This window comes from Otolemur garnettii, unplaced genomic scaffold, assembly GCF_000181295.1.
Source record: "Otolemur garnettii isolate 467f Iridium unplaced genomic scaffold, OtoGar3 scaffold00099, whole genome shotgun sequence".
In the NCBI taxonomy this organism is placed as follows: domain Eukaryota; kingdom Metazoa; phylum Chordata; class Mammalia; order Primates; family Galagidae; genus Otolemur; species Otolemur garnettii.
The window spans coordinates 4,812,606-4,838,968 of NW_003852494.1; the positions used below are offsets into that span (position 1 = coordinate 4,812,606).

General features: G+C 53.7%; 1 protein-coding gene across 1 annotated transcript in view; it reads right to left on the reverse strand.

Moving 5' to 3' along the window:
• Positions 1 to 26,363, reverse strand: part of NCOR2 (nuclear receptor corepressor 2) — a 211,076-nt gene that overhangs the window by 147,447 nt on the left and 37,266 nt on the right. The window contains exon 2 of the mRNA XM_023516824.1: positions 1,401 to 1,600. Within this exon, the coding sequence (XP_023372592.1) occupies positions 1,401 to 1,505 (105 nt within the window). The 5' untranslated portion in view covers positions 1,506 to 1,600. The remainder of the gene's footprint in view (positions 1 to 1,400; positions 1,601 to 26,363) is intronic.

Below are 26,363 nucleotides of genomic sequence, written 5' to 3' on the forward strand. Positions count from 1 at the left end.
GATAATGATACTACAGATAATGATGACAATACTTAGCAATCATGTCCTACCAGGAGCATATTCCTCAGCCCTGGGCACATAGTAGGTGCTCAAGAAATAGAAGTGTTGAAGCACAGGGGCTCCTGACACTGTGGCAGGTGCTCTTCTTGCAGTGATCTAACCCAAGGCCTGTGACTTAACCTCCTGGGCCTCAGTCTCCTCATCTGCAGAGTGGGATGACAGTATGAGCTGCTCATGCATGGGGCTGCTTTGTGAGAATACAGTGACTCTATCTGGGGAATGTTGTCATGACAGCAATCTGCGATGGACCCGTGTGTTGTAGCTGGCTCTGCAAAGTGTCCAAATCTATAGGAGGCCACTGTGTCCGGGACTCCCCCAAGCTGGGCCAGTGAGTTCTTATGCAAACACTTCTCGCTTACTGATGGAAATGCCCTCCCACACCACTTCCTCTCTGTGTCTCATGAGGAGCGACCACACAGGCCAAGCAGGACACACACACACACGAGGCTGGCAGAGTCAGCTTCTGCCCCAACTGTGACTGCCAGGCCTCAGAGCCCCTCCCAAGGAGCCAGGGGTCAAATGGGATAAGCCCAGGACTCTGAAGACCCTCTGAGCAAGCACCCAGAGACCCAGTATACAGTAGGTACCCAACTAGTGCCAAAAGAACAAAACGAAGGCCCATCCTCCCAGCCAAACCACACAGCAAAAGGTGAGACAGGAAATGGGGTTCCTACTTATAGGTAAGAGGAAGGGGTGCAGCTTAGGAGACCGGGGCAAAGGCACACACATGTGAGGGAAGGCACACTGGGGGACCCACCTGCTCCCTGGGGTAGCTCATTTGCCCCAGCCACAGGCCAGGGTCCCTGGTGAGCAAAGCCACCACCTGTACCCCCACACCCTCCATGAGGAATTCAGAGGTGTAATGGGCCTAGCCTCATCATCTGGCAGGCACAAACCTCACCCTGGTGAATAAACTCTAGTCCCATGAGCATCAGGGAAAAAGGAGGGTGTGATCCATAGCCCCCAGGAGGCCTCCTCAACCCTCCAACAGGAAGGAAACAGAGGTGAGACTTAGGTGCAAGGAATGTGTATACAACTGGTGCTCCTAGCAAGGAAGGTCTGTATATAGCAGGCACTCCATGTTTGCATATGAATGACACTACCAATCAAGAGAGAGGCAGAGCCTCAGCTCAGCCTAGCTCCAGTTTTATAACAGGAGCAAGAGACTTTACCAGATGTCCCAGGGCCAGGGTCTCTGTCAGAGCATCTCCCATCTCCCATCATTGCCCTGGGCACAGGGCCACACCAGCCTAGCTTGAGAAGGAAGAACAGGATGGAGAGTCATCGGTACTAAAGGAGGCCTCCAAAGTGGCCCCAAGGCACACATGCGTGCCTCTTACCGTGTGGGGCCGGGCAATCTGCACTGGGTAGGAAATGCCATGTGGTGGGTAGCGGGGCTCAGTGGCCCTCCACGTCTGTGCCACGGGCTGAGTGGATCCAGACATGGCAGTGGGATTCCAGCAGGGCTCTCTCCTAATCACCACTGAGGATTAAAAGCTAGTCCTGGTCATCTGCTCTCGGGCCACCCCGTCACAGGCACCTGTGAGAAAACCAGAAAAGAAAACAAGATCAGCCCTGGGACAGCTGGCTCCTTGCAGGACCATGGCAGGGTCCCCACGTTGTTCCTGTAGGCCTTATGAGAGGCAGTGAGCACAGAGGGGTCTGCATGGACCCTCCTCCATGCACTGCCAAGCTTATAGCCCACAAACAGCACAAGGACCCTCTAAGCCACAGAGCCAGCCTAGCAGCTGCTACACAACCCAAAAGGAGCAAATGTCCCCTCCCTACCTCCAAGGTTCTCATCTGGCAGGCACGGGACCCCCCCACCCCCACTCCACACTGCCCTCCAAGCCACGCTCCCTCACCCAACCTCATTCCATGGTCCACTTAGGTGTTCTGAGTCACTAGGGCAAGGTTCTGGGAAAGCACCTGGCAGTTCAGACACATGGCTATGGGCCTGACCCAAGAGTCATGGCCAGTGGGAAAGGCTCACACAAGTGTCCCAGACAGAGGTGACCAGGGTCAGCTCGGGCAGACCATAGGCCACAGCACGACCCAGGGTAGGGCCACGGTCACTCTGTGACACCATGATGTGGGACAGGACTGATTCAAAGTCAGCCTGGACACAAGCTGGGAGGTGACAGGACTGGGAAGCTGAGGACCATGCCTGGGAAGAGTCAAGGAAAGGACAAGAGCCAGGGGGTCCTGCATTCTTCCTCAGGAGAGGACCCACCTGTGGCCACACCAGACAGAAACGGTCCAACCTCTTTACAGATGGGAAAACTGAGACCCAGAGAGAAGGAAGGACTCAGGCTGCACTCCCCCCACTGCAGGGCCCTCCAGAAGGTGCATCTATTAGGCACCCACAAACCCCTCTCCACCCTACCTCCCATGTACCCAGTGCTGAGGACAATCTGCAGAGGCACAGGGGCCTGGCCCTGAGTGTGGCCATCCAATGGGAGGGCCAGCTACACCCGATGTGGTCAGGGGAAGGGGGGGAAGCAGGACCCACCACTATCCCTGCAGTTTCACCCTGATGATCCTCTTCCCTGCCCTGAAACTGGTAACTTCCTTCTCCAAGTGTGTGGATGGTTGGGAGACTTGCCCATATGCCATTTATTGAGGAAGAACGTTGGGAGGGCCCATTAAAGTCATGCCAGTCAGAGGAGGAATGAGTGTGGATCAGACTGTCCTTTCAGGAAACACTTTCCCGCTTCCCAGGCTCCAGGATTGGTCATGTGATCCAGGCCTAGTCAATCAGATTCCTTGCATCCCCCCAGATCAGTGATTGGTTCATGGATGAGCATGTGACCCAATCTGAGCCAATGAAAATCAGTCTTGAGACTTTTGCTGGAAGGACCCGGAACAAGGCACTCTCCCCTGGGAATCTAAAACAGGAATGATAAAAACCAGGACCTCTCAGGGTCACCATGTAGCAGGAGCCTGACAAGAATGATGCCCACTGGCAGGAAGACAGAACTGAAGGGCAGAAAGAGAGTGCAGTCACATCCTGATAATAACTATGCCCAAAGGCAAATCAAAGGCTGCTTTTTTCATATACAGGAGCCCAGGCACTTTGCGCCAGCTCAAGCTAGATTTCTGGCAACTTGCACAAAGTGTTCTGACCCACACAGGGAAAAAGAAGGCAGAGGAGGTGATCCTTCAATTGTGTGCTGCTGACCCTTCAGACAATGGAAAGCTGAGGGATTCACTGTTAAGACTGACACACCTACACCCATGTCGGGAAGTTGCCCAGCTGGACTTTTCCCCACCACTGAAGCATAGTGTACCATTTAATTCTTATGAACATGGGCACAAGTCCTGCTTCCCTCCCTCTGAACCTCAGTTTTATCATCTGCAAAATGGGGGTGATAACAGTCCCTACAACTCAGAGTCAACATGAAGATGACACAAATGCACACAGCATTCCCTAAACATGGGACATTCATGCACCACCCTTGCTACTGAGTTCATACCCATCTGGCTCCAGTCCTGTCGTGTACTTAATTTTCTTCAAAGCTAGTTACTTTCATTCAGTTAGGCATAACTATACTTAAGAGAGAAACTTGATAACCACCATATGTATACAGAAACCCAGTACCACACAGAATAAACAGAAAGAATCAGGAAACAAAGGTATAACCATGAAAACTTCTATCCATATATCTACCACATAAGTGATCCCCCAAGTGCAACCCACACCACAGGAAAGCCAGGTAACATAACTCTAGCATTCAACAGGTGCCCGGCACACAGTGAGTGCTCAGCAAACAAGAACTACTGTTAATCACTGTTGCTAGTACCGTCCATGAAGTAGCTACAGCCAGATCACAAGTATGCTACTGTGGCCCCACCTGACCCTACCAAAGGCAATGTGGCATCTGTCCTGCTCCCAGAGATGAGAACCTGGACCTGGGAGAGGGGGCAGGTATGGCCACCCAGGGCGAGCCCTGTTCTAGCATCCCCTTTGGTTGAGCGAGCTTGGCTCAAAGCCCAGATGACCCTGGCCATTTGATGCAGCATAGCAAATTCTAGCCCACTCTCTAGATTTTCAACAGCTCCCTAGTCTCTCTGAGCAGATGAGGCCATCACTTCAGCAGGAAGCTGCGCCTATTCCAAGGGCATCATGGGCAACTCCTAAAATGCTATTTGATTTTGAGTTGCATAAGGTGGCCGAAAGGTCTAATCTACCCACTGCTTTCTTAATCTCCTTTGCCCAATGAGGTACTGCCTGGGAATGACAGGCCCCTGGCACATGCTCACTATGGTGCACACAGGCTCCAGCAGCCAGGGAAGGTGAGTGTTCCTAAAGCACCCCTGGGGCTGACTGGCTTCCTGCTCTCCCTCTGTGACTCACAAGGTGCCCACTGCCAAGCATGGGGGTTGGAACTTCTGCCCCACACCAGCCCAATGTCCTCATGTGCAGGATGGGCCCAAAGCCAGGGGATAAATCTGGTGACCTGGTGCTGCCCTTGCTCCCTAACGATCTCCACCCCCTTCCCAACCTGAGCCATGTCTGCAGCCAACTAAAAAAAAAAAATTTTTTTTTTAAGAAAAAGTTTGGCGGCTCGGCGCCTATAGCTCAACCGGCTAAGGCGCCAGCCACATACACCTAAGGTGGCGGGTTCGAATCCCCAGCCCGGACCCGCCAAACAACAATGATGGCTGCAACCAAAAAATAGCCGGGCGTTGTGGTGGGCGCCTGTGGTCCCAGCTACTTGGGAGGCGGAGGCAGGAGACTCGCTTGAGCCCAGGAGTTGGAGGTTGCTGTGAGCTGTAATGCCACGGCACTCTGCCCAGGGGGACAGCTTGAGGCTCTGTCTCAAAAAAAAAAAAAAAGAAAAAGTTTGGCAAGTTCCTTGAAAACTTAATCATAGAATTACTGTATGACCCAGCAATTTCACTCCTAGGAGTATACCCAAAGAATTGGAAACAGGGGCTCAAACAACATTCATCATGCATGTTCATGGCAACGCTATTTGCAATGGCCAAAGGGCAGACACAGCCCAAATTATGGCCTATGGGATCAGCCATCAAAAGGAATGAGGCTTGGACATGCTACACCATGGATGAACCTAGAAAACATGACACTGAAGGAAAGAGGCCAGACCCGAAAAGCCACAGGTCGCACAATTCCATTTCCGGAAAAGGTCCAAACAGGCAAATCCCAAGAGACAGAGCGTGGTCACCAGGGTGAGGGAGAGAAAAGGGGGCTGAAACTACTCTGGGGCATGTGGTTTTACTACACTGCTGGGAAGGTTTGGAAAATAGAGGAGTCGGGTGTACAATTATAAATGCAAAAGAACAATTTTAAGCTTTGACTTTTCTTTAGCAAGGCTTGCAAGTGCATGCCAGGAAAACAGTGATGTTACTTCCTCAAAGACAGAGGCAGGAGAAGGCAAGAGAGACTCACGAGGGTTCCCAGGATCTGGTGTTGACCAAAAGCGGCTCTGGAGTAGGAATTTAGACACAGGGGCCCTGATGTCACCGCTGGGTCTGACTGCTTTGGAGTCACGAGTGGGTGGTTGGCATTCATTTACTTATATACCCTTTGGGGCCCCACTGCACATGGAGCCCTGGCCTAGTGCTGGGAACTTAATGTGAACAAAGCAGGTCCAGGCCTCAAAGGACAGGGCATGGGCAGACAAGAAGCAGAGAGCGGCCACTGGAAGTGGGCAGGGGCTCTGGAAAACCTACCACAGCCTGAGGCAAGCAGAAGGACAGCAGAGAGAACTTCCGGAGGGTGAGGAAGAGTGAGTCAGGAGGTCAGGGTGGCACAAGCCCAGAGGTCGAGCATGGGAACCCCGTGTTTGAGAAATTCACTGAGTGAGAATCAGGGGGAGGAACAGACAGAGGTCATAGTAAAGATGGATTTTGTTCTAAAGGCCATGGGGAGCCACGGAAGATGGTTGAGGAGGAGAGTAAAGGGTCAGAGTATTTTACAAGCACGCACTGTGGGGAGCAAGCACCAGGCAGGGAGACCTGGGGAGGCTCCAGAAAAATCTGAGCGAGGATGTTGGTGGCACCAGGGCAGCAGTGACAGAGCAGGGGAAGTGGGCAGATGGTGTGAAAGCCAAGCGGGAGACCAACTCTGCAGCCCTCAGAAGCCGCCCCACACGGGAGTGCAGGAGGACGCCCTTCTGCAGCCTGACTCTAGCCTCAGTTTCCTCAGCTGCAAGCTGGGTACGTGAGAGTTCCTGCTCCACCAGCCTGGTAAACAGGAGGCGCTCTGTAAGGCAAACTCAGCAAGGCCAGGCCACCAAGGAGAAAAAGACAGTGCTCTGGCAAGGCTAAGGGACTTAACAGTTCCAGGTGGCACAGGACATCAGATGATGTCATCAGAGGTCCAAGTTACAAACAACAGCCCTGAGGTGCACTGCTGGCCCTTGAGTCTGCCAGAGGATGGCAGTGAATGCCACAGATGCCCATGGAGGGGATTTTCCATTCATAGCACACAGAGAGGCTGGACCTGGTCTGCACCTGCCCAGGAGGCAGCATGCACAGCAAGGGGTCTCTCACTGCCCACAAGAGCACCCCATGGACTGCAGTCTGAGGCAGTGGCGACTGGCCACCTGCTAGCCCATGTCCCCGCCCCCCCATGTTCATGGCTGCTGTGCAGCATGTAAATCCACAGGAGAATGCTGGGGACACACCCACTCCACCATCTTTTCTGCCTTCCTTCCTGCTGCCTTGACCACCTAAGCCCGAGTGGTCAGCACACAATAAGGGCTCAATGAACAAGTGTGCCCAGCAGAGGCATGTGCCAGCAACACCGTGATGCCTGACACCCTCCAGCTGGTGGACAGAGGCCCCTTTCCTGGGGCCTGGAAGCTTTCAAGGGGCCTCCTGCCCCCACATTCCTCTCTAGCGCTGGCAGAATGGCACCGAGACACATTCCAAAGATTTTCTGTGTCGTGAGCAGCCTGGTTCGGCTCCAGGGAGGATGGAATTCCTACCTAGAGGTGCAGGGTAGATGGGGGCTGAAGAGGTGCTTTGGGAGGATGAAAGGTGGGAGACGTCTGCACTGCCTATGACTGAAATGTTCTTAGAAACTAACGGGCCCTGACTCAAGACAGCTGGGAGAGTCTCAGAATTAAAACTCAACCTGCCAGGCACAATAGGCACACACATGCACACTCAACAGGACCCTCTTGTGCTCAGGAGCCCAAGACAAAGCCTTCTTAGGATTAGAGGAACCACGGTGGGGGACACAGGTGACTCCCAGCCCCACGCAGCCTGTCTAGGCTCAGACACACAAACACCAGGGCCTCCCTCGCTGCTCATGACTAAATCCCTTTTGAGAGGTCCAGGGCTTGACACACAGCAGGTATCCTGGTTTCTTGGGCTGCATGACCACAGACTAGGGGGCTTAAAACAACAGAAATGTTTTTAATCACCATTCTGGAGGCCAGAAGTCCAAATCCAGGTGTCAGCAAGGGCATGCTTTCTCTGCAGTCCCCAGAAAAGGTTTCCTTGCCTCTTCCACCTCCTGGTTCCCCAGCATAGTAGTCCCCATAGTTTAGTCACCAGGGATGGGTTTCACGAAAAACAATTTTTCCATGGGGGCAGGCATCACATTCTCTTAAGGAGTGCGCAACTGAGATCCCTCGAATGCACCATTTACTGTAGAGTTCATGCTCCTGTGAGCACATCTAATGTCACTGCTGATGTGCTAGGAGGTAGAGCTCAAGGAGTGATTCGAGGTACGGGGAGCAGCCATGAACATGGATGAACCTAACAGGCCACGGCCAGGTATCTGTCGAAGGCCTGGGGACCGCAGCCCTAGTATGTGTCTCCATCACTCCAGTCTCTGCCTCTGCCTTCACACAGCCTTCTCTCTGTGGCTCTAGTTTCTGTGTGTCTCGCCTTCTCATAAGAACACCAGTCTAACTACTGACATCTGACGCCACATTCACACATTCCAGGTGGACGGGAGTGTTAGGGAACACCTGCTACTCCAGTAAGCGCTCAGTGAACATGTTTTGTTCACTGCTCTACCCCCACCTAGCACACAGCAGGCATCTAATAGTTACTACACAAAAGCTGCACAGCCAAGGACTCCTAGATGGGAGTGGCCCTGGACATGCAGTAAGGCGCCACCAAACACCAGTCTCAGAGAATCTGGCTGCTCACACCTGTGCCCTGACTTCCTAACATGCCATAAAAACTGGGGAACCGGCTCGGCGCCTATAGCTCAACTGGCTAAGGCGCCAGCCACGTACACCTAAGGTGGCGGGTTCGAATCCCCAGCCCGGACCCGCCAAACAACAATGACGGCTGCAACCAAAAAATAGCCGGGCGTTGTGGCGGGCGCCTGTGGTCCCAGCTACTTGGGAGGCGGAGGCAGGAGACTCGCTTGAGCCCAGGAGTTGGAGGTTGCTGTGAGCTGTAATGCCACGGCACTCTACCCAGGGGGACACCTTGAGGCTCTGTCTCAAAAAACAAACAAACAAACAAAAAAAAAAAAACTGGGGAACCAGCCAAGCATTCGATGGCCACCCTCAGCAGGGACTCCTGGCACAGAACGCTCTGAAACAGCTCAGAATGCGGCTCTCAATTGAGTCCTCAGATACAAAAGGTCCCTGGGATGTGGCAAAAGTGAGCTTCACCCAGCCTGGCCCAGAGGGTCTCCCATAGGTGACACAGATGTGAGCAAAGGGATGGCTCCTGTTACCAGCCTGGTGGCTCAACACTCAGTCCTCCACGCTTTACAACCACCCACTGTGTGACAGTTGCTGGGGACATAACAGCCTCATGTGGCTGACACCTCAGTGGGTGGGACAGGGGTAGGAGGAGGGTACAGGTGGCAGAACTGTGAAAAACCAGGAGGAGAGCAGGCAGGAATGGGGATGCACCTTCAAAGTGACTTCACAAGTCTTCACTCAGTCCATTATTGCCAAGCACCCCTGCTCCTTCAAGCACAAAGCAGTACATCTTCCTCCTGAGTCACTTCCAGCCTCAGAAGCATCCTCCCTGTCCCTGGGTGGATTCCCAGCCTGTGATCTGTCAGCCAGGCTATACCCGGGAGGACCCCAGAATGGTCCCTCCAGGCGCTTTTCCTGGCACCTGCTGCCTTCTCCCCATTCATCGCAGCAAGAGGCACTGTAAAGAGAGGTTTCACAGGAAATCCCCAATTTCTGCTTTCACATAAAACCAGGGATGCTCGCACACTGCCGGGGGAATGTGAAATGGTGCAGCCACCCCTCAATGAACCAAACACAGAATTACCCTATAACCCAGCAATTCCACACCCAGGTATAGGCAACGAGGAACCAAAAACAGGTGATTAAAAACAAAACAAAAGAACAAGAATGATCACGGCAGCACTAGTCAACAACAGCCAAAAAGTAGAAACAACCGAAATATCATCAACTGAAGAACAGATAGACAAAATGTGGTCAGTCCATACAATGGAACATTATTCAGCCATAAAAAGGAATGACGCTCTGATCCACCAACCTTGAAAACACTATACCAAGTAAATGAAGCCAGCCACAAGAGGTCACACACTGGGTCCAGTTACCCACAGAAGAGGCAAATCCAGAGAGAGAATGCAGACCGGTGGCTGCCACAGGATGTAGGAAGGGCGGAATGGGAAATGCCTGCTTAGTGGGTACCAGGTTTCCTTTTGTGGGGAATCAAAGTATTTGGGGACTAGATAAAGGTGGTGATTGCACAACATTGTGAACAGACTAAATGCCAGTGAATTTAATATGGTTTGATGGTACATTTTATGCGTATTTTGCCATCACAAAATCCCCCAGGGGGCGGGGGGAAATGGAGATCTGTGTCCCTCACAGAGGCTATCTATGCTAGATGGGCTTTTCCTCTGCTATCTGCCACATTCTGTCCTGAGACGCTACCTTTGTTTATATGCCCTGCCTGGCTGGTGGGGTTCATGGAGGTGGGTTCAGGGCACAGTCTTCTGTCCTGCTGAGCCTCTGCGTTCCCCCTGTCCGGGAACCTTCCCCCCACACCAATGCACCCACCTGGTTCCATGAGGTGTGCTTTCTCCCTGCCACTTCGGTGGACCTGACCCTTCTGTTTACCTGCTGTCTCCCCATCAGGCAGGGCTCCTCCCCAGCAGTTTTGGCCCCACCTGGGATCAAGGTAGGAGCCATGGAGGCTGTGGGCTGAGTCACAGCCCCAGGGCACAGAAAGTCCAGTGGCCAACCTGACTCTAGAGACTCACCCTTTCAACCAAAACCACCTCCTGCCCACACGCTACCAACCCAAAGAGCTCCTCTGTGAGTGCGGAGAGAGACCGACTGGTTTCAAGCCCAAACCCTGCCACTTTCATAGCTAGCTATGTGACCTTGGGCTAGGTACCAACCTCTCTGGGCTTCACTTGGAAAGATTTCCTGGAAAAAGATTTATGGAGAACTTAGTGCAGTTCCTGGCCCACGGAAGAGTTCCTAAAATGAGAGCTATGGATGTTACCACCGTCTCGTATACTAGAGACCAGGGAAAGAGGGAGGAGGCAAGCTGATGACAAGGATGATAACCAAACTAAGTACTACCACTACCCTCCCTGGGCAGCCCAGCAAACAGTCTGACAGGAGCAAGTCCATGACTCTCAAGTGTAAATTTCCCGAGCCAAAAAGCCCACAGTTCTTTTATTCTTTTGCAGTTTTTTGCCGGAGCCAGGTTTGAACCCACTACCTCCAGGATATGGGGCCAGCACCCTACTCCTTGAGCTACAGGCACTGCCCCAAAGCCCACAATTCTTGTTTCCCCAATGCTTTATCTTGCTCCTACTTCCACAGAAAAACAGAGGCCAGAAGCAAAACACACCCTTGGCACCTGCCCCATCTCACCTCCACCACCACCCCCACTCTGTTTCAAGCTCCCTCATCCCCTCACCCCACTCCCACCTCTGCCCCAGGCTATATTCATCCACCTGGGGGTGGGGGAGAGGCTCCAATTTCCCACCAAACATGACTCTCTCCATTCAACAGATAGGAAAACTGAGGCTCAGGGAAGTAAGCTCACTTGTCCAACCAAGGCCACACAGTCAGGATACAGAGCCTCAAGCCCCAGCCCTCCCCACGGCCCCAAGTGAGCAGAAGGGAAGCGGCTTTGGCTGGAGCAGCCACCGAGGAGGCCTGTTTCTGTTTCCAATTTAATTGGTGCGTTTGCGTTGTCTGGGCCACTGCCAGCCCGCCTGCTCCCCGCCACGCCAAGGTCTGCTCAAAAGCACTTCCTCCTCCACCGCTCCTTTTTTTCTTTTTTCCATTTAATTTAAAAGGAAGAGAGGGAGATAAACCACAGCATGACAAGCCCTCCCTGCACACCAGGCTCCGGGGGTTCCACCTGAGAACCCTCATGCTGGGAGCAGCCCCCTTGGGCATCTCACAAGCATTACCCTGATGCTGCCTGGCTCTTCCTCATTAAGTCCTAGGCGCCCCGGGAGGGACATGTTTTCCATTAAGCCCAGCTCCTCCATCTGGCCTTCCAAACAGCAATTTTCTCTGCAGAGGGGTGGGGGTTGCTGAGAAGAGGCTGGTGTCTGGGCAGTGGGGAGGGGGCACTGGCACCAGCTGTGTGACCTGGGCAAACCGATTAACCTATACCCCTGGGGCATCACATGGGAGGGAGGCTTGGGCCCTGGGGCATAGAGGTTCCTCCACTCCAGGACCTGGGTTTCCAGAGCATGGGTGGGGAGAGTCCAAGGTCTTGGGTCTTCGTCCATTTTGCGGCCTGGGACTAAATGGGCCACAAAAAACAGCTCCAACGTTAAGCTGAGTGACAGAAGCCAGCCACAGAAAGGACAGATACTGGCTGATTCCACTTCTAAGAGGCCCCTGGAGTAGCCCAAACTCATAGAAACAGAAGGTAGAGGGTTGGGTGCCAGGGGCTGGGGGAGGGGCAATGGGGTGAGTATTTAGTGGATACAGAATCTCACTTTTACAAAATGAAGAGTTCTAGAGGTTCCCACACAACAACGTGAATATACTTAACTATCAACTTCAGAATGGTTGTGAGTAAATTTTACGTTATATATACCTACCACAATTTAAAATTTAAGGAAAAAATAAGCTAAAACATGGTCACACACTCCCCTCCTCCAGGGAGGCCTCCCTGGCTGCTGGCCACTGGCTCCTGGCTGGGCTTGTGATGCTCTGTGTTGGCTTGGGCTGCCCCCTGAAAGAGGGCCCAGCACTCAGTAGACCCTCACAGCCAAGGGCAGAGTGGATCAAGGCCAAGGGCAGAATGGATCAAGACTCCATATCAGGACCTAATGATGGCTACAGGCCATAGCTGGGACTGCCCAACTATCTCACAGCTCAGATCCCTCAGAAGTTCCTGAGAAGCTGAGCTCTCTGCAGGCCAACAGCCTCTGCCTGAGGCAGACCTGGAGGGTGAGGGGGAGATGACTGAAAGGGCCTGGACCCAGGGAGGGCCTGATACAAAGCTGCTGCTTCAGATGGGCCCCTGGATGGACTCCAAGTCCCCAGGCCAGGCCCAGGGCCCCCATCTCCTGCCCACCGGTCTGTAGTCTCTGTTCCGTCCACTCACGCCCCATGCCCAGAGCCCAGTGTGACGAAGGCTGCCCCTCCAGTTCCCACCACTGTTCCTGCCTCACCAACATCTGGTGAACCTTCCAGCTGCACAGCTGCCGGAAACACCTCCCCCCAGCTCCTCCCCACCCCACCACCCTGCAAGCAGGCCCTTGAGGACAGCTTTCTGAGGAATTTATGGGGTCGTTCCTAGTATTTCAGGGCAGATCTCTGGGGGATGTCGGCCACATGTGAACGAGGACAAATGTTTCTGCTGCTAAGAATAGCTGCACCAGCAGTGGGGCTGGGGAGAGCCCACCCACTCAACTGCGGCCCTCCCACACATCCCCATGGGGCAGTGATCAAGAATCCAAAGGGTCGCACAGCCCCTGCAGCCGGGTGCTCCAGATGGGAAACAAACGTGCCCGATGTCCACAAGCAGCAACAGCTGACGTGGGGAGTCCACCTGGGGTTTAGTTATCAGTCCATAGAGAGAGGATTAGCCGGGCTCCAGGGCAGAGGGTCCCTGCGGACGTGGGGCAGGACAAAGAGAGTAAGGAGAGCTGTGGACACCCAAAGCCCCTGCTGGGACACAACAGGCCAGGCAGGAACTGTGGCAAGGGGAGCAAGGGGCAGCCTAAATCAGCCTCAGCCAAGGCTGAGTTGGGCCTCAGGATTGTGGATCAAGGAGTGGGCATAGGAGGCCCAGGGTTCAAATCTTTTAGGCAAACCCAGGAAGTGCAATTTTGAGACATCTCCCAATTTTTCTGGGGAGGAAAAAAAAAACACTGACTACAAAAACCAACCCAATACATCAGTCTGACACACAAATGCAGCCCAGGGGCTGCCAGGAGGTGACCTGTGGCTTATGGCCTGTGGTCACTGGAAGCTGCAAGAGAGGATACAGCAAAGGCTGGAATAGCTGCGAGGAGGGAGTGACAGTGGAATTGCAGATGGCAACCTTCTCGGCCGGGAGCAAAGGCCGACAGGTGGGACTAGGGAGGCCCCAGCTATAACAGGGAATAAGAGATGGGGCTCACTTACCTAGTGACTGGCTGATGACACACCCTCTACCAGATAGGACCCACGCTGACTATGAAAGGAAGGGCTCAAGACTTAGCTCCAACCCAGCGCCATCTCCAACGAGTAGGGCAAGCCAGCTGTGGTGACACAGTGTGTCTCTGCCTGCCCAGCACCTGCTCTGCAAACCACACCCCAATTTCCCTTGGACAGCCAACCCTCCCGCACCCTCAGTCCTGGAGCCTGGGGAAGCCGACCCTGACCTCCAGTGCAAGTGACTTAGGGAGGAGCTTAATCTCAAATTGAGCCAATACAACTCACTCCCACGACTTCTGCTGGGACATCAGGAGTGACAAATAAGAAGCTTTCCTTCCACTGGGGCTGCTGAGCTGTGATTATTAGTCTTGGGCTACCAGTGACAGAACACAGAGAGTACCTGGATCCAACAGTGCCTGAAGCTTTCCCTTAAGTCTTTTAATTACAGCAGCCTTTTGTGTAGGAGGAAGAGGGAATCTGTCAATTGCAACCAAGATACATAAGATAGCAACCCCCTAAAACCCAAATTCTAAGACAGGCTCTCCCTAGAATCAGATCTCCTCCGCACACTAGGTCCCTCATCTGTGCAGGGGGGACAAGGTCCAAAGCCAGACAGGAGGAGAAAAGAGAAATAGAATGGGAGCCCTGGGACACTCAGGCTACAAGGAAGGGGCCAGGCAGAAGCCTGGGACAGGCTTGTCCTGTCTCTCTCACCCTGGAGGAAGAGTAGGCATCTCCCAGCTCTGTCTTGAGCTGTCAGTGACTCTGACCGGGAAACAGCAGGCAGTGGCTTTGCAGATAAAGGCTGCCGGGCACAGCCAGCCTGGCTCAGATCTGGGTCACTCCTCAGTGGCAGGCACACACCGCCCCCATGGCTGCCCCCAGCAGTAACCTGAGCCTCCGGCCTCGGTTTCTGGAGGAACATCACGATCTCTCTCTCGAAAGGAACATCTGCTAGCTAGGGCTGCAGAACCAAATGCGCTGATAAACGCAGGCCAGGTTGAGTAATTCCCGGTCACCCCCGCCAGGCCAGAAGAAAGGGGCATTGTCTGTAGCCACAGTCCGTAGAGGTTGTACCCATGGGCATGCCTTGAGCCCATCCCTCCCAGGGCCTCAGTTTCCCAGATTGTAAAATGAGCAGCTGCTCCCAGCCTGGGGGGTGGCCAAGGCTTCAACCCAGAGCAGGTGGAGAGCCCGAGCCCCCACCACACCCTCACCTTCACCTGTCCTCCATGGGGCCATGTGCTTATTACAGCTCCTACTTCACAGATTGGAGACTGAGGTTCTTACCAAAGGCAAGAGCAGGATAGAGGGGAGATTAGCAAATGCTACTTCCATCTCCCTGTTCCAGGCAGCCACAGGGTGAGTGCCTCACCTCCCACAGCCATCATCACAGCTGATTATTAACACAGCACTCACTAGCACCCATTCACAGCATCCCTGTAAGATAGGTGCTATCCCATTCTACAGGTGAAGAGACTGAGCCATAGAAGGGCTAAGTAACTCATCCAAGATCACACAGCAGGCAAGCATCCACAGCCTGGATGCAAAACCAGGCAAATAACCTCCTTTGTGCACCTAAAATCACTGGGCTGGCACAGTGATTAAATCACCATTGCTGGCACAGCCCTGCCTCCCCCACCAGGCTAGAATCACGCCTCAAAAGCCTTCTACCCAGTACCCCTGCTCACAGGCCAGGCCAACCCCTGCCAGCTGAGGTGCCCCTGCGTCCCCCTAGCCCCACGCAAACCTACTGGAAATGACCCACCCAGGCCCCAAGACAAGAAGGAAGGCCATGTTCTCCTCCCCTCAAGGCTCCAGCCCCCCACCTCCCTCCTCAGGACCCAGAATCCTGGCTCCAACCCTGTTGTTTTGTTGTTTCACATCCCTTTCCCCTATGTCCCCAAACAAGATCCATGAAGACAAGAGTCACACCTGTGTGTCCTCCACTGGGTCCCAGCACACCACAAACAGCAAGTGCTCAATAAATGCTTGTTGAATCCATGAACACACCAAGAGCAGAATCACAGAATCTCTGCCCACTTTGTAGACAGAGAACCTGAGGCTGAGAGCACAGACAAGTCTGCCTAAAGCTGGCTGAGTGCTCCATGTCCACACTGTCTGCCTGCCCACCCATCGCAGGCCTCAATGCAGCGGACAGCCCCGAGCCCCTCCTGGGAGCTGAATGCTGGCCTAGCCCTGAGCCAAACCACTGCCAGCCTCTCAGTGCCATCACTGCCATGAGGAGCTGTGTGACCTGTGCTGGGTGGCCCGCCTTGTCTGGGTCTACCTTCTCTGTCAAGGCACCTAGCAAACGAGGGCCTACTGGGGAGGTTGTTGTACCCCAGGTTCTGTGTGAATAGCCAGGAATATGGGGAAAGTGTGGAATTGGGAACTCCTGCCTCTTGGTCTGGCTTGGCTCCAGTACCACATGTGCTGATAAAGGCAGGCCAGGTTGAGTAATTCAGGGCTGCCTGAGGCGGGAGAGAAGGTTGGGGCTTTGTGGATACCGGTTCTCAGAGAAGGAGGCAGGTCCAAGCACTACTCTCCTTCCTAGAGGGGCCAAAATCCTTTGACAAGACTCCCTACACCACTGGACATGAAGCTATCCTCCCAGCCACCTGGACTTGCCCTGAACTCTCAGGGCTGGGGTGGGGGAACTGCACCCCCACACTCCTACCTCTGGAGGCTGAGGTCACAGGCTGTATTAGTTTCCTTAAGGCAGCCATAAAAATGACCACAAACAACATGGCTTCAAACAGAAATTTATTCTCTAACAGTCTAGAGGACAGAATTCCAAACTCCAGGTGTAGGCAGGGCCCACTTTCTCCAGACACTCCACGAGGGGCTCCTTCCAGGCCTCTTCCGGCTTCTGCCGGCTCCCGGCGCTTGCCCTGGCTTGTGGCCACATCACTCCAATTGCTGCCTGTCTTCACGTGGCCTTCTCTGTCTCTCCTCTTTTGTCTCTTACAAGGACACTGGTCACTGGATTTATAGCCCACCAGGTAATCCAGGATGAGCTCATCTTGAAACACATCTGCAAAGACCCTTTTTCCAAATACAATCACTTCGACGGGGCCTGGATTATTAGGAAACAGATGTATCTCTCTGGGGGCCACCATCCACCCCACTGCACCAGCCCGCACTTTTTTGACACTGCCCATCTCCTGAGAGCTGAGAGCCCAGGCCCCAGGAGAACCCCCATTATACAGAGCAGCACAAAGGGGCACAGAGAGGTTAACCACACATCCAGGGTACACAGCAAGGCTGAGGCCTGAACCTGGCTTTCAGAGCCCTCCCGATACACACAGTAGCCACTGGGTATAAGGGCCTCCCTGGAGCTTACAGGAAGCAAGGGACTCTCACGCCCACGCCTCTCAGGACTGGGCCCAGCTGGCGATGAGTCACCCCCACTTCACAGGCCAAGAAGAGGCTCAAAGTGGCTTGTCAAGGGGGCCCAGACAAGCACTGGGGCCGTGGAGAACTTCTTGGAGCCTTAGTTTGCCTTGGTATCAAATAGAAGCAAAGCCCACCTCCTGCAGCCCTCTCAGGAAGATAAAAGAAAACTCTGGAGGGAGGTGGCTTGGTACACAGGCCCCTGGAAATCAACTACCGCCCAACTCATTAGCAGCCCTAGCCCAGCCCACACAGCTGCCCACCAGCCTCTGACCCCAGCCGTAGAAAGGGCCCATTATGACATCACAGGCCCAGAATTATGTTATTAGCCTGGGAAGGGGGCTGGGCCCGGGGGATAAAAGGCTCATTGTCATGCAAATGACTGACTCTGGAAGGAGGAGGTGGCTCTTCCAGCCTTCTCACTTCTGAGTCACACTAGGGATTGACCCCCCACCTTCTCTGGGCATCTCAGGGCCTCCTCTGAGCTAAGTGGAACACTCACTCTCTAAGCCTGGGAAACAGGCCCTCCCAGGTCTGACCAAGATCCCCAGAAAACAGGACTGGCTGAGACAGGGCTAATAAAAGGGCCTTCTGGGGATGAAATAGGATAATCCCTTCAAAGTGCTAAGCATCAGTGGGGCACAGAAGCAGCTTCACAGGAAATGTCATTTACCCAGGAATATTGCGTGTCTGTAGCTGTATGTCTCTGGACAAGCTGCTCACCCCTCTGTGCCTCCCTAGAGAGGGGATTCTGCACCGACTTCACAGGGCTACTGGGAGGACACAGTAAAACAGGGTGTGCACAATGCTCACAGCACCTCTGCCCTCGGTGTGCGGGCTGAGTCTGTCAGCACCCCTTCTTCACACTCCACACCCACGGGTCCCCCACTTTCCCTGCTCAGGACTCCCATCTTCCTGATTTTATCAAGGAGGAGCAGACTCTCCAGGGAGGTTTGGTGGGTTCCTATTGGGCACTCAGAGGAAAGGCGCAAGAACTTTTCCGGGTTTCCAGGGCACCCTCAGAATGAATTTTCAGCCCCAAGCTGCAAAACTTTCAGAGAGGAGGAAGATGAGGTCAAGGTGAAATCCAGCTCCAAGGCCTGAGTCTCCCCAACCTATGCTTTCAAGGACAGCCTGGGACTGAGAGTCTCTGTCCTCAGACGGCCCCATAAACAGGGATGGGACAGCCCTGGAGGACCCTGAGTCAGGCACAATTGTTTCCTGAGTGCCTACTGTATGCCCAGTGCTGAGGATACAGAGGTGATCATATGAACAAAGTCCTGGGTGGAGGGGTGCTGTGGTATGAATGTGTATGTCCCCCCAAAATCTGTATGTTGCAACCTAATCAACATGTAACGGTGTGAAGGGGTGAGGCTTTCAGAGGTGACTAGGTCATGAGGGTGGAGCCCTCAGGAACGGGATGAGCACCCTCATGAAAGATGCCCCAGGGAGCTGCCTTTCTCCTTTCCTCATGAGGACAGAGGGAGACCACACAGTCCATGAACTAGGATACAGGCCCTCACCAGACATTGGATTTGCCAGAGACTTGATCTTGGACTTGCAGCCTCCCAAACTGTCAGTCATTTTGTTTATAAGCCACCCAATAAATGAAAACAAGTAGTGAAGGGGATGGGACAGGCATGACAGACGGCACAGGGAGTGACAGTGTTACAAGGAACAATCAAGCAGGGCACCAAGGAGTCACAACCCCAAGGCCAAGCCTCTCTCAGGAAGCGCCACTTAAACATAAACTTAAATCAGAACAGTGTGAAGATCTCAGGAAAGGGTATTCTCAGAAGAGGGGACAGCAAGTGCAAAGGTCCTTAGGCATGACTGTGACTGAGGTCTCCAAGAAACAGCAAAGAAGCTCATGAGGCTGGAGGTCCCCACCTCCCCCACCAACTGCCTAGCAAAGCCCAGACCTAAGACCCTAAACTACGATGAACCCCCTCCCCCGCAGGCCTCCACCATGCCAACACGATAATGGAAATGCCCTTGCAGCAGCTCAGCAATGGAACCCCACCAGGCCTGCAGGTGCCAATTTGTCCCCCAGCCTGGGATGGTCTGGAACCTTCTGTAATCCTGAGGCATAAAGCAAACCCCTCCTAGGAGTCCTGGGATATCTGAGGGCCCAAGCTCAGCTCCAAGCCAGCTTTAGGGGGATGACCATCAGTAGGTCCTCCTTCCTCAGCTCCTAGAGAAATTTCTACCTGAGGATCAGCTTTAGCCAAACAAAAACACATTTGTCACACATGCCACTGGCTAACCCAGCTCACAGGAAGGTGAGCTAGGTACACCTTGAAGGCCTTTCAACACTGACAGAGGCAGTGAGGGGCCCAAGGGAAACCAGCACCATGAGGAACAGCAAAACAGGGGAACACACAGCCCAGAGGACAGAGAAGGGAGTAAAAAGTGCTCAGAGAGAAACAGGATTCAGCTGTCACAGGAAGTGGAGACAGACATGGACCCTCTGTAATCACAAGACATAAAGCAAGTCCCACCTGGACTTCCTGGGATCTCTGAGGCCCAAGCTCAGTTATTTGAGCTCCCACGTTGGGGGCCTCAGAGGAGGTGAGCTGAGAGGTGGAAGGTCTGGGTGGGGCCGGGGAGTGAGGGGAAGAAATGCAGAGGTTGAGGCTACCTGGCTCCCAGAGGTCATGAGCCCAGCCTCTTCCCCAACCCCCTAGCCCAGCCACCAGATGGGACAGGAAGGAGGGGACTGTGGCTCAGAGAGGGCAAGTGACCTTCCCAGGGTCACTCATCCAGAGAGGAGAGCCATCAAACACAGGCTCTGGCCTGGATGCCCATTCCAGCCCTGCAAACTGTGTGCCTTGGTATGGGTCACCTGACCACTCACAACTTACCCTCCTCATCTACAAAGTGGGTCATCATCCTATCTGTGGCTGATGGGAATATGAAATGAGATAGCACCAGGCAAACCACAGCAATCACATCAACAATGATGATAACAATGGGAACAGCAAACCCTCAGAAAGCGCTTAGCAAGTAGCAAATCATTTAATCCTCATGCCAGTCCTGCAAGGTAGTAAACAATAGCTCCATTTTACAGATGAGGAAACTGAGCCTGGAGGAGCTAAATTACTTGCTCAAATTCACACAGCTACAAAGGAGCAGATTCAGATAGCAAGCCTCTCATTTTTTAGAGATAGTCTCAAACTGTCACCCTGGATAGAGTGCTGTAATGTCCTAGCTCACAGCAACCTCCAACTCAGGCTCAAGTGATCCTCTTGCCTCAGTTTTTCTATTTTTAGTGGAGACGGGGTCTTGCTTTTTGCTCAGGCTGGTCTTGAACCTGTGAGCTCAAGCTTTCCACCTGCCTCGGCCTCCAAGAGTGCTAGTATTATTATAGGTGTGAGCCACAGCACCCATCCTTTTTTTAACTTTTTATTTTGAGATCATGGTAGATTCATACACGGTTGTAAACAAAATAATAATAGAGCAAGAGCTCAAGATCCTAGGCACCCTTTACCCAGCTTCCCCCAATGCTAACATCATTAGACAACTGTGGTTCAGTATCAATATAACCAGGAAGGGAATATGACACACCAACCTCATTCAGATCTCGAAAGTTTTACACACATCAACAAGTGTATGGGTGTGTGTATAAGTGTGTGAAGAACATGCCCATTCTGATCGATGACCACCTCTAGTGGACACAGAACTGCTCCACCATAAAGGTCCCTTGTACTGACCTCTGTTCTGAACCATCACACATGACTGTCTTTCTCAGGGGTCCGGGGCCCTCAGTACAGGTCAGGAGCAGGCACAACACAGCTCTGGGACCAACCTAAGCCGATAGCAAGGCCTCAGGGGCAGCAATGTGACATTCACAGTGCCCCCACTTCAAAGGACTTTCCTGATGTCCCAGGAGAGGCGCAAAGACAATGAGACAGTGGGCAGCTGGCGTGGGTGACCCGGACACCCTGGGAACTCCCTGCTGGCTACTGCTGGCCTGAGGTGGAAGGCCCTGAGCCAGCCACCGGCCAGGAATCTGGTGTCATTTACAAACACAGGATCACTGCCACCTTCAGCAGGAGAACTGCCCTCCTGCCTTGGCCCCCAGGCCATGCCAGGCATAATAGGGGCACCTGGCCCAGGGCTGGCACATAGGGGCCCAGGCGGAGTGGGAGACAGGGCAACCTGGTGACCGTGGCCCAGCCCAAATGGAGGCAGATCCTCGGAAGCACCCACTCCTGCCCACCTACTCTTCCTGGGCCTGCATTTCTATGAAACTGGAGCACTCCCTGCAGGGCAAAAAAGAAAAATGGATGGAGACCAAGATGGAACTTGGACTTAAATCCAACCTTGTGGTTTACACTCACAGCACCCCTCCTCACACGTCAAGCACTGCTCAGGGCCCTTTGGACTTCTCTCGATTTCCCCCAGGGCATCTGCAGGCTGTAAAGAATGAGGAAACTGAGGCTCTGTGAGGTTCCAGGACCTGCCTAAGGGGCCAGACTGCAATGCTGGTCTGGCTATGACCACTTCATAAACACCATCAACCTGAGACGCCAAAACTTCAGTGCAGGTGGGGGTGCTGTCATTGTCACTGTGAAAATAACACCCACTACCAGCTCATACTGACTATGTGCCTACTATGTGCCAGGTGGCCAGTATTATTAGCTCCCTTAAGTCACATTACTTATTTGGGGAGGGAGGGACAAATGGAATGCCCATTTGCCAGATGAAAAAACTGAGGTACAGAGACACAAAGCAACATGCCCAAGGTCATATGACCAGGAAGCATCTACCTCATATGAAAATCCAGGCAGCCTTCCCCAGAGTTCATCATGAAGCTATATGTCCTTCTCCCATCATGCCCACACTGTGCAGCTCCCATCATCCCCAGTTTACAGACAAGGAAACTGAGACCCACAGAGGTGGGGCAACATGCCCAAGGCCACATAACTCAGAAGATGCAGCCAGGACTCAAACTGGGCTCTGTGGTGCCATCTGAAGCCCAGTCCCCTCCCCTCCCTGGCGTGGGCATGGAGGTCCTCACAGGGTGTCCCTGCTGCCCTCCCCCCACAGCCCCCTGCACACCCAGACCTCAAGACAAATCGCTCCCTCATCCCTCAGCTTGCAACTGAAGGCTCCTTGTGAGCTCGGGAAGCCCTTCCAACTTTCCAGTGTTTGTCCCAGCGCCTGGCTGCCAAGTCCCTGGGCAAGCCTGGGCCGGTGGCGCTGATTTCAAACCAGACACAGGCACTGAGCCAAGCGCCACCTCGGTGGGGAGCCGGGCGCCAGGGCTGGGCTGCAGCACTGCCTGCACCTGGCCCTCCATGCCCCAGCCCACCAGCATCCCGAAGACCCCTACTCCATGGCCCTCCTGCCGTCAACTCCTGGAACAAGTGCCCAGAGCACCGGGGCCCCCACAGCTACCCGCAATTCCCCTGTGAGGGCACTGGGGTATGTGCTCAGCTCCGGAAAAGCAGCACAATGCCCACCCTGAGTCCACCCCAATGTGGGCTAGCCAAGGAGCCTCTCCCCCAGCCTGGCCCAGCCCACAGCTCAGAGCACTTTTTCTGTGACTTCAGCAACTTTGTCTGATAAGATGTCCCAGTCCATTGTTCCGTGGAGCGTGGGGCCCAACACACGTCCGCCCTGCCAGGGGAGCATCCGGCCACCCCTTGCTGGCTGACTGGTGTCTACCCAACCCCCTGCCCTGGCAGGGCCACCGCTCCCAGCAGAACCATGCTCCTTCCGGATAAGTCCATCAGCCCCCAAATGGTACCCTGGGCACAGGTCCCTGTATGCCCCAGCCCCCAGACTGCACCCACTTCCTCAGCCAGGGTGACCAGCCACACTGTGCCTCCCTGCCCACGCGGAGACCGCGACATCTCTTACCCGAGCACATGACCAGCCTCACTCCGGTCAGCTCCAAGCCCAACTTGGAGGAACTCTCCCACAAGAAAAAAAAAGGAAAAGAAAGAAAGTGCCAGCCAGTGGGTCAGTGGAGTCCACACGCGCAGATTGAGCCGCTGGCTTCCAGAGGGCACACTGTGTCCAACATCGTACCCATCCTTCCTCCAGGACCGACACTGGAGAAGGGTGGCCCGAGAGCGGCCCTTCGCCTTCCCGCGAGACTATGGCTCCCACCCCGCTGGGGAGGCCCTGCTGGGGGTGAGCGACCCAGCGCCCCAGCCCGGCCCCCTAGGCTTCCGGCCCAGTGTCCCCTGGAGCCCGGGTAGGCCACAACCCAACAGAGGACAACCTGCGGGGCCACCCGACCCCACAGCTGGGCCGAGAGCGGGACGTCGGGCCTCCCGCAATCCGTTCTTGCCTCTGCCACTCTGGGCCTATAAACACAGAGAATTACATAAGTCCACTCCTCTTGTTTGGAAGCCAAAAGTACGAGCTTTTTCTCCCAGCCTTGGCAGTAAGTAATAATTCCTCATCGTCATGGTAACCCTGGCGGGCTTCCAGCCGACACAGGAGCTGAAACACTGTGAGGCCTTTTTATAGCTCGGCTAGAAAAACCTCTTCACTCTTCACTCGCTGGCAGGCGAGAGTGAGCTCCAGCCCCTGCTTCTCCTCCATTAACCCATTTCCTCCCAGCCCAGACTGTCCAGCTGCGAGCCCAGCCTGGCCTGGAACCCAGGCCCTGGGCCCTGGTCCTCCAGGATCAGGAGGCCAGAGGGGCCAGCTCATCTGGAAGACACTTCTGTCGTTCTTTTAATCTCAGGAAAAGAAAGCATGACCCCCTCACATTGGTTTTCTGAGCTAGGGTCATCTCAATGACAAGCCCAGAAAAAAGACACACACACACACACATCACAAAAATGATGGCTTTTTGGTGGCTGGCCAGGAGACCTGAGCTATGTGACTCAGAGACAAGTCTGAGCTGCTCTGGGTGTCAACTTACCAACCATGGAAGGGGCAGGCCAGGTTTTGCTTCTGAGTGCTCTGGGAAACAGTGACAGGATTAGGGAAGCTGCCGGAGAAACCAAGGTACAGAGGAAGCTTCACAAGGGTCTCCAGGTTCACTCCCCTGCGGCAGCTCCCTGGGCCCAGACAGCACCCTGCACAATCCAAGGAGTCCCCTAGGGCAGATTCAGGGAGGGTGCGCCTGGCAGAAGGCATGGCCAATACAAAGGCCTGAAGGCTGGACCAACTATGGTGTGTTGTCACACCAGAGAAGGCTGGTGTGGCCAGGGTGCAGGGGGCAGAGTTAGGACATGAGGTCAGGGAGGTGAGGGGAGGGGAGGGAGAAAACACATGATATGGACTCTGGGAAAGTCCCTCAACTCCATTGTAATATTGTCGTTATTACTCTCAGGAGCATCTTAAGAGTAAAACAACAGTAACAACAGCAACACATGCTGAGCCCATCAGCTAGTTAACCAGTTGTCCTCACACGCTAAGCCCAGCAGTTCATACTGTGTGCCCTTTACCCAGAGCACATCACCTAGTTCACCAGTTGTCCTCACAACCATGATAAAAGGGAGGCATATAGCTGAGCCCCAATATGCAAAGAAAGCAACAGGCCCAGAGAGGGTGAGTGGTTTATCCAAGATCACACAACGAGAAAGTGGCTGAGCTGGGATTTGAACCAGGCAAGCCTGGCTTGTGTCCACATGCTGCATGATAAGTGACCCACAAAAGGATTTTATGAGTAAAATCAGATTTGCATGTGACAAAGATCCTTGGCCATTTAGACCAGCTAGGGGCCCAGGGTGCTCCCTAGGAGACCAGTAAAGAGTCTACTTTCATCAGCTCACTCTCCAGCTTTCCAAGAAACCATCCCACAGGGCTCCAAAGTCTTTGACAGAGCTGCCTCCAAAGCCAAGGTGGGGATTTTGCAGCAAAATCCCCACCGTGGCTTTGGGGGCAACTCTGTAGGCAAAGCAAGGCATGCCAAGGAATGGGCAACTAAAGGCCAAAATTCAGGTACCATCTTCCCATCCAGACCGTCCCACCACCTCTAGGAGACCAAGAATCCCAGAACAAGTCAAACCGGCCCCACCAAAACACCGCCAGGAAGTGGTGCCTGAGAGCAGCCTCAGAATTCACAACCTCCTTTTGTTCTTTTCTGTTTGTTTTGGACACAGACCCGAACTTAGACTGGCCCAGGAATCCAGAGCAACTCACCCAAACTTCCACCAGAGCTACTGCATGCCCCAGGCAAGTTCAAGGCTGGGCTGGGCCATTCCACCAATGTCTTCCCCACCAGTTGCTGTACAACCAACTGCTTAGTGACTTAATGAAGACCACGAATCATCAAAAACCAGAAACAGCCAAAGGCAACACCTTCTAGACAGAGCCCACTGCCAGAACTAAGCTTTATGTGCAGAATAAGCTATCTGCTCAGCAAAAGAATTCCCCACAGCCCAAGCTTATGACAGTGAACATCCTCAGTACTTTAACAAAGCATACCCTGACTGAAATCTGCCATGCCACTTCCTAGAACCTGTCTGCTGAGCAAGGCTTTGGATGGTGAAAAAGGTCATTGAAGATACTTCAGGACTGTAAAGGCATTGGGTGGTGAGCCAGAGGACTCTGGAAAGAAAGCAGGGGTACCCTTAGGCCCAGCAGCCCCAGCCAAGGCCCCCAGCCTCTCGGGACATCAGTTTGCTCGGCCATCAGATGGGGGTGCACCTGCCTGCTGCCTCTCTCAGGAACAGCAGAAACCATGCACTTGAGGAACAGGGTATGGGGCAGACCTGAGGACCAGACCTGAACCCACAGCCACAGATGGAGGGGATACCTGCTTACTTTCTCCCCACGCACACTGCTTCCTGGCCAGGCACAGAGATGGGGGTGGCAGCAGGGGAGGAGGGAGAGAGAGCATGAACTGGAAACAGCTGGCTCTTTGTGCCTCCTCTGCCCCTGTCCTGGACCCCAGTGCTCTGACCTGGGGGCCTTCATTTCCTTGTCTAAAAAGCCTCCTGTGAAATGACTATATTAACATACGTCCACACGATGAAATGAGATTCCGCCATGTACCGGAACTGAGGACCCACACACATCACAACATAGATAGATAAACCCAAAAACACAGCGCCATGTGAAAGAAGCCAGACACAGGAAAACACAAACTATCCTCCATATGATTCCATTCAGGAGAAGTAGCCAGGATCGGTCAGTTCATAGGTGCAGAAAGTACACCAGGGGCTGGTGGGAGGCACAAATGTGGAGTGACTCCTGCCAGGCACAGAGTTTGAAAATACTTTCTAGACAGATTTTGTGAATGTACTAAAAACCTAATGAATTGTTCAATTTAAAATTGTAAATTATTGGCTCGGCGCCTGTGGCTCAAGCAGCTAAGGCGCCAGCCACATACACCTAAGGTGGCAGGTTCGAATCCCCAGCCCGGGCCCGCCAAACAAC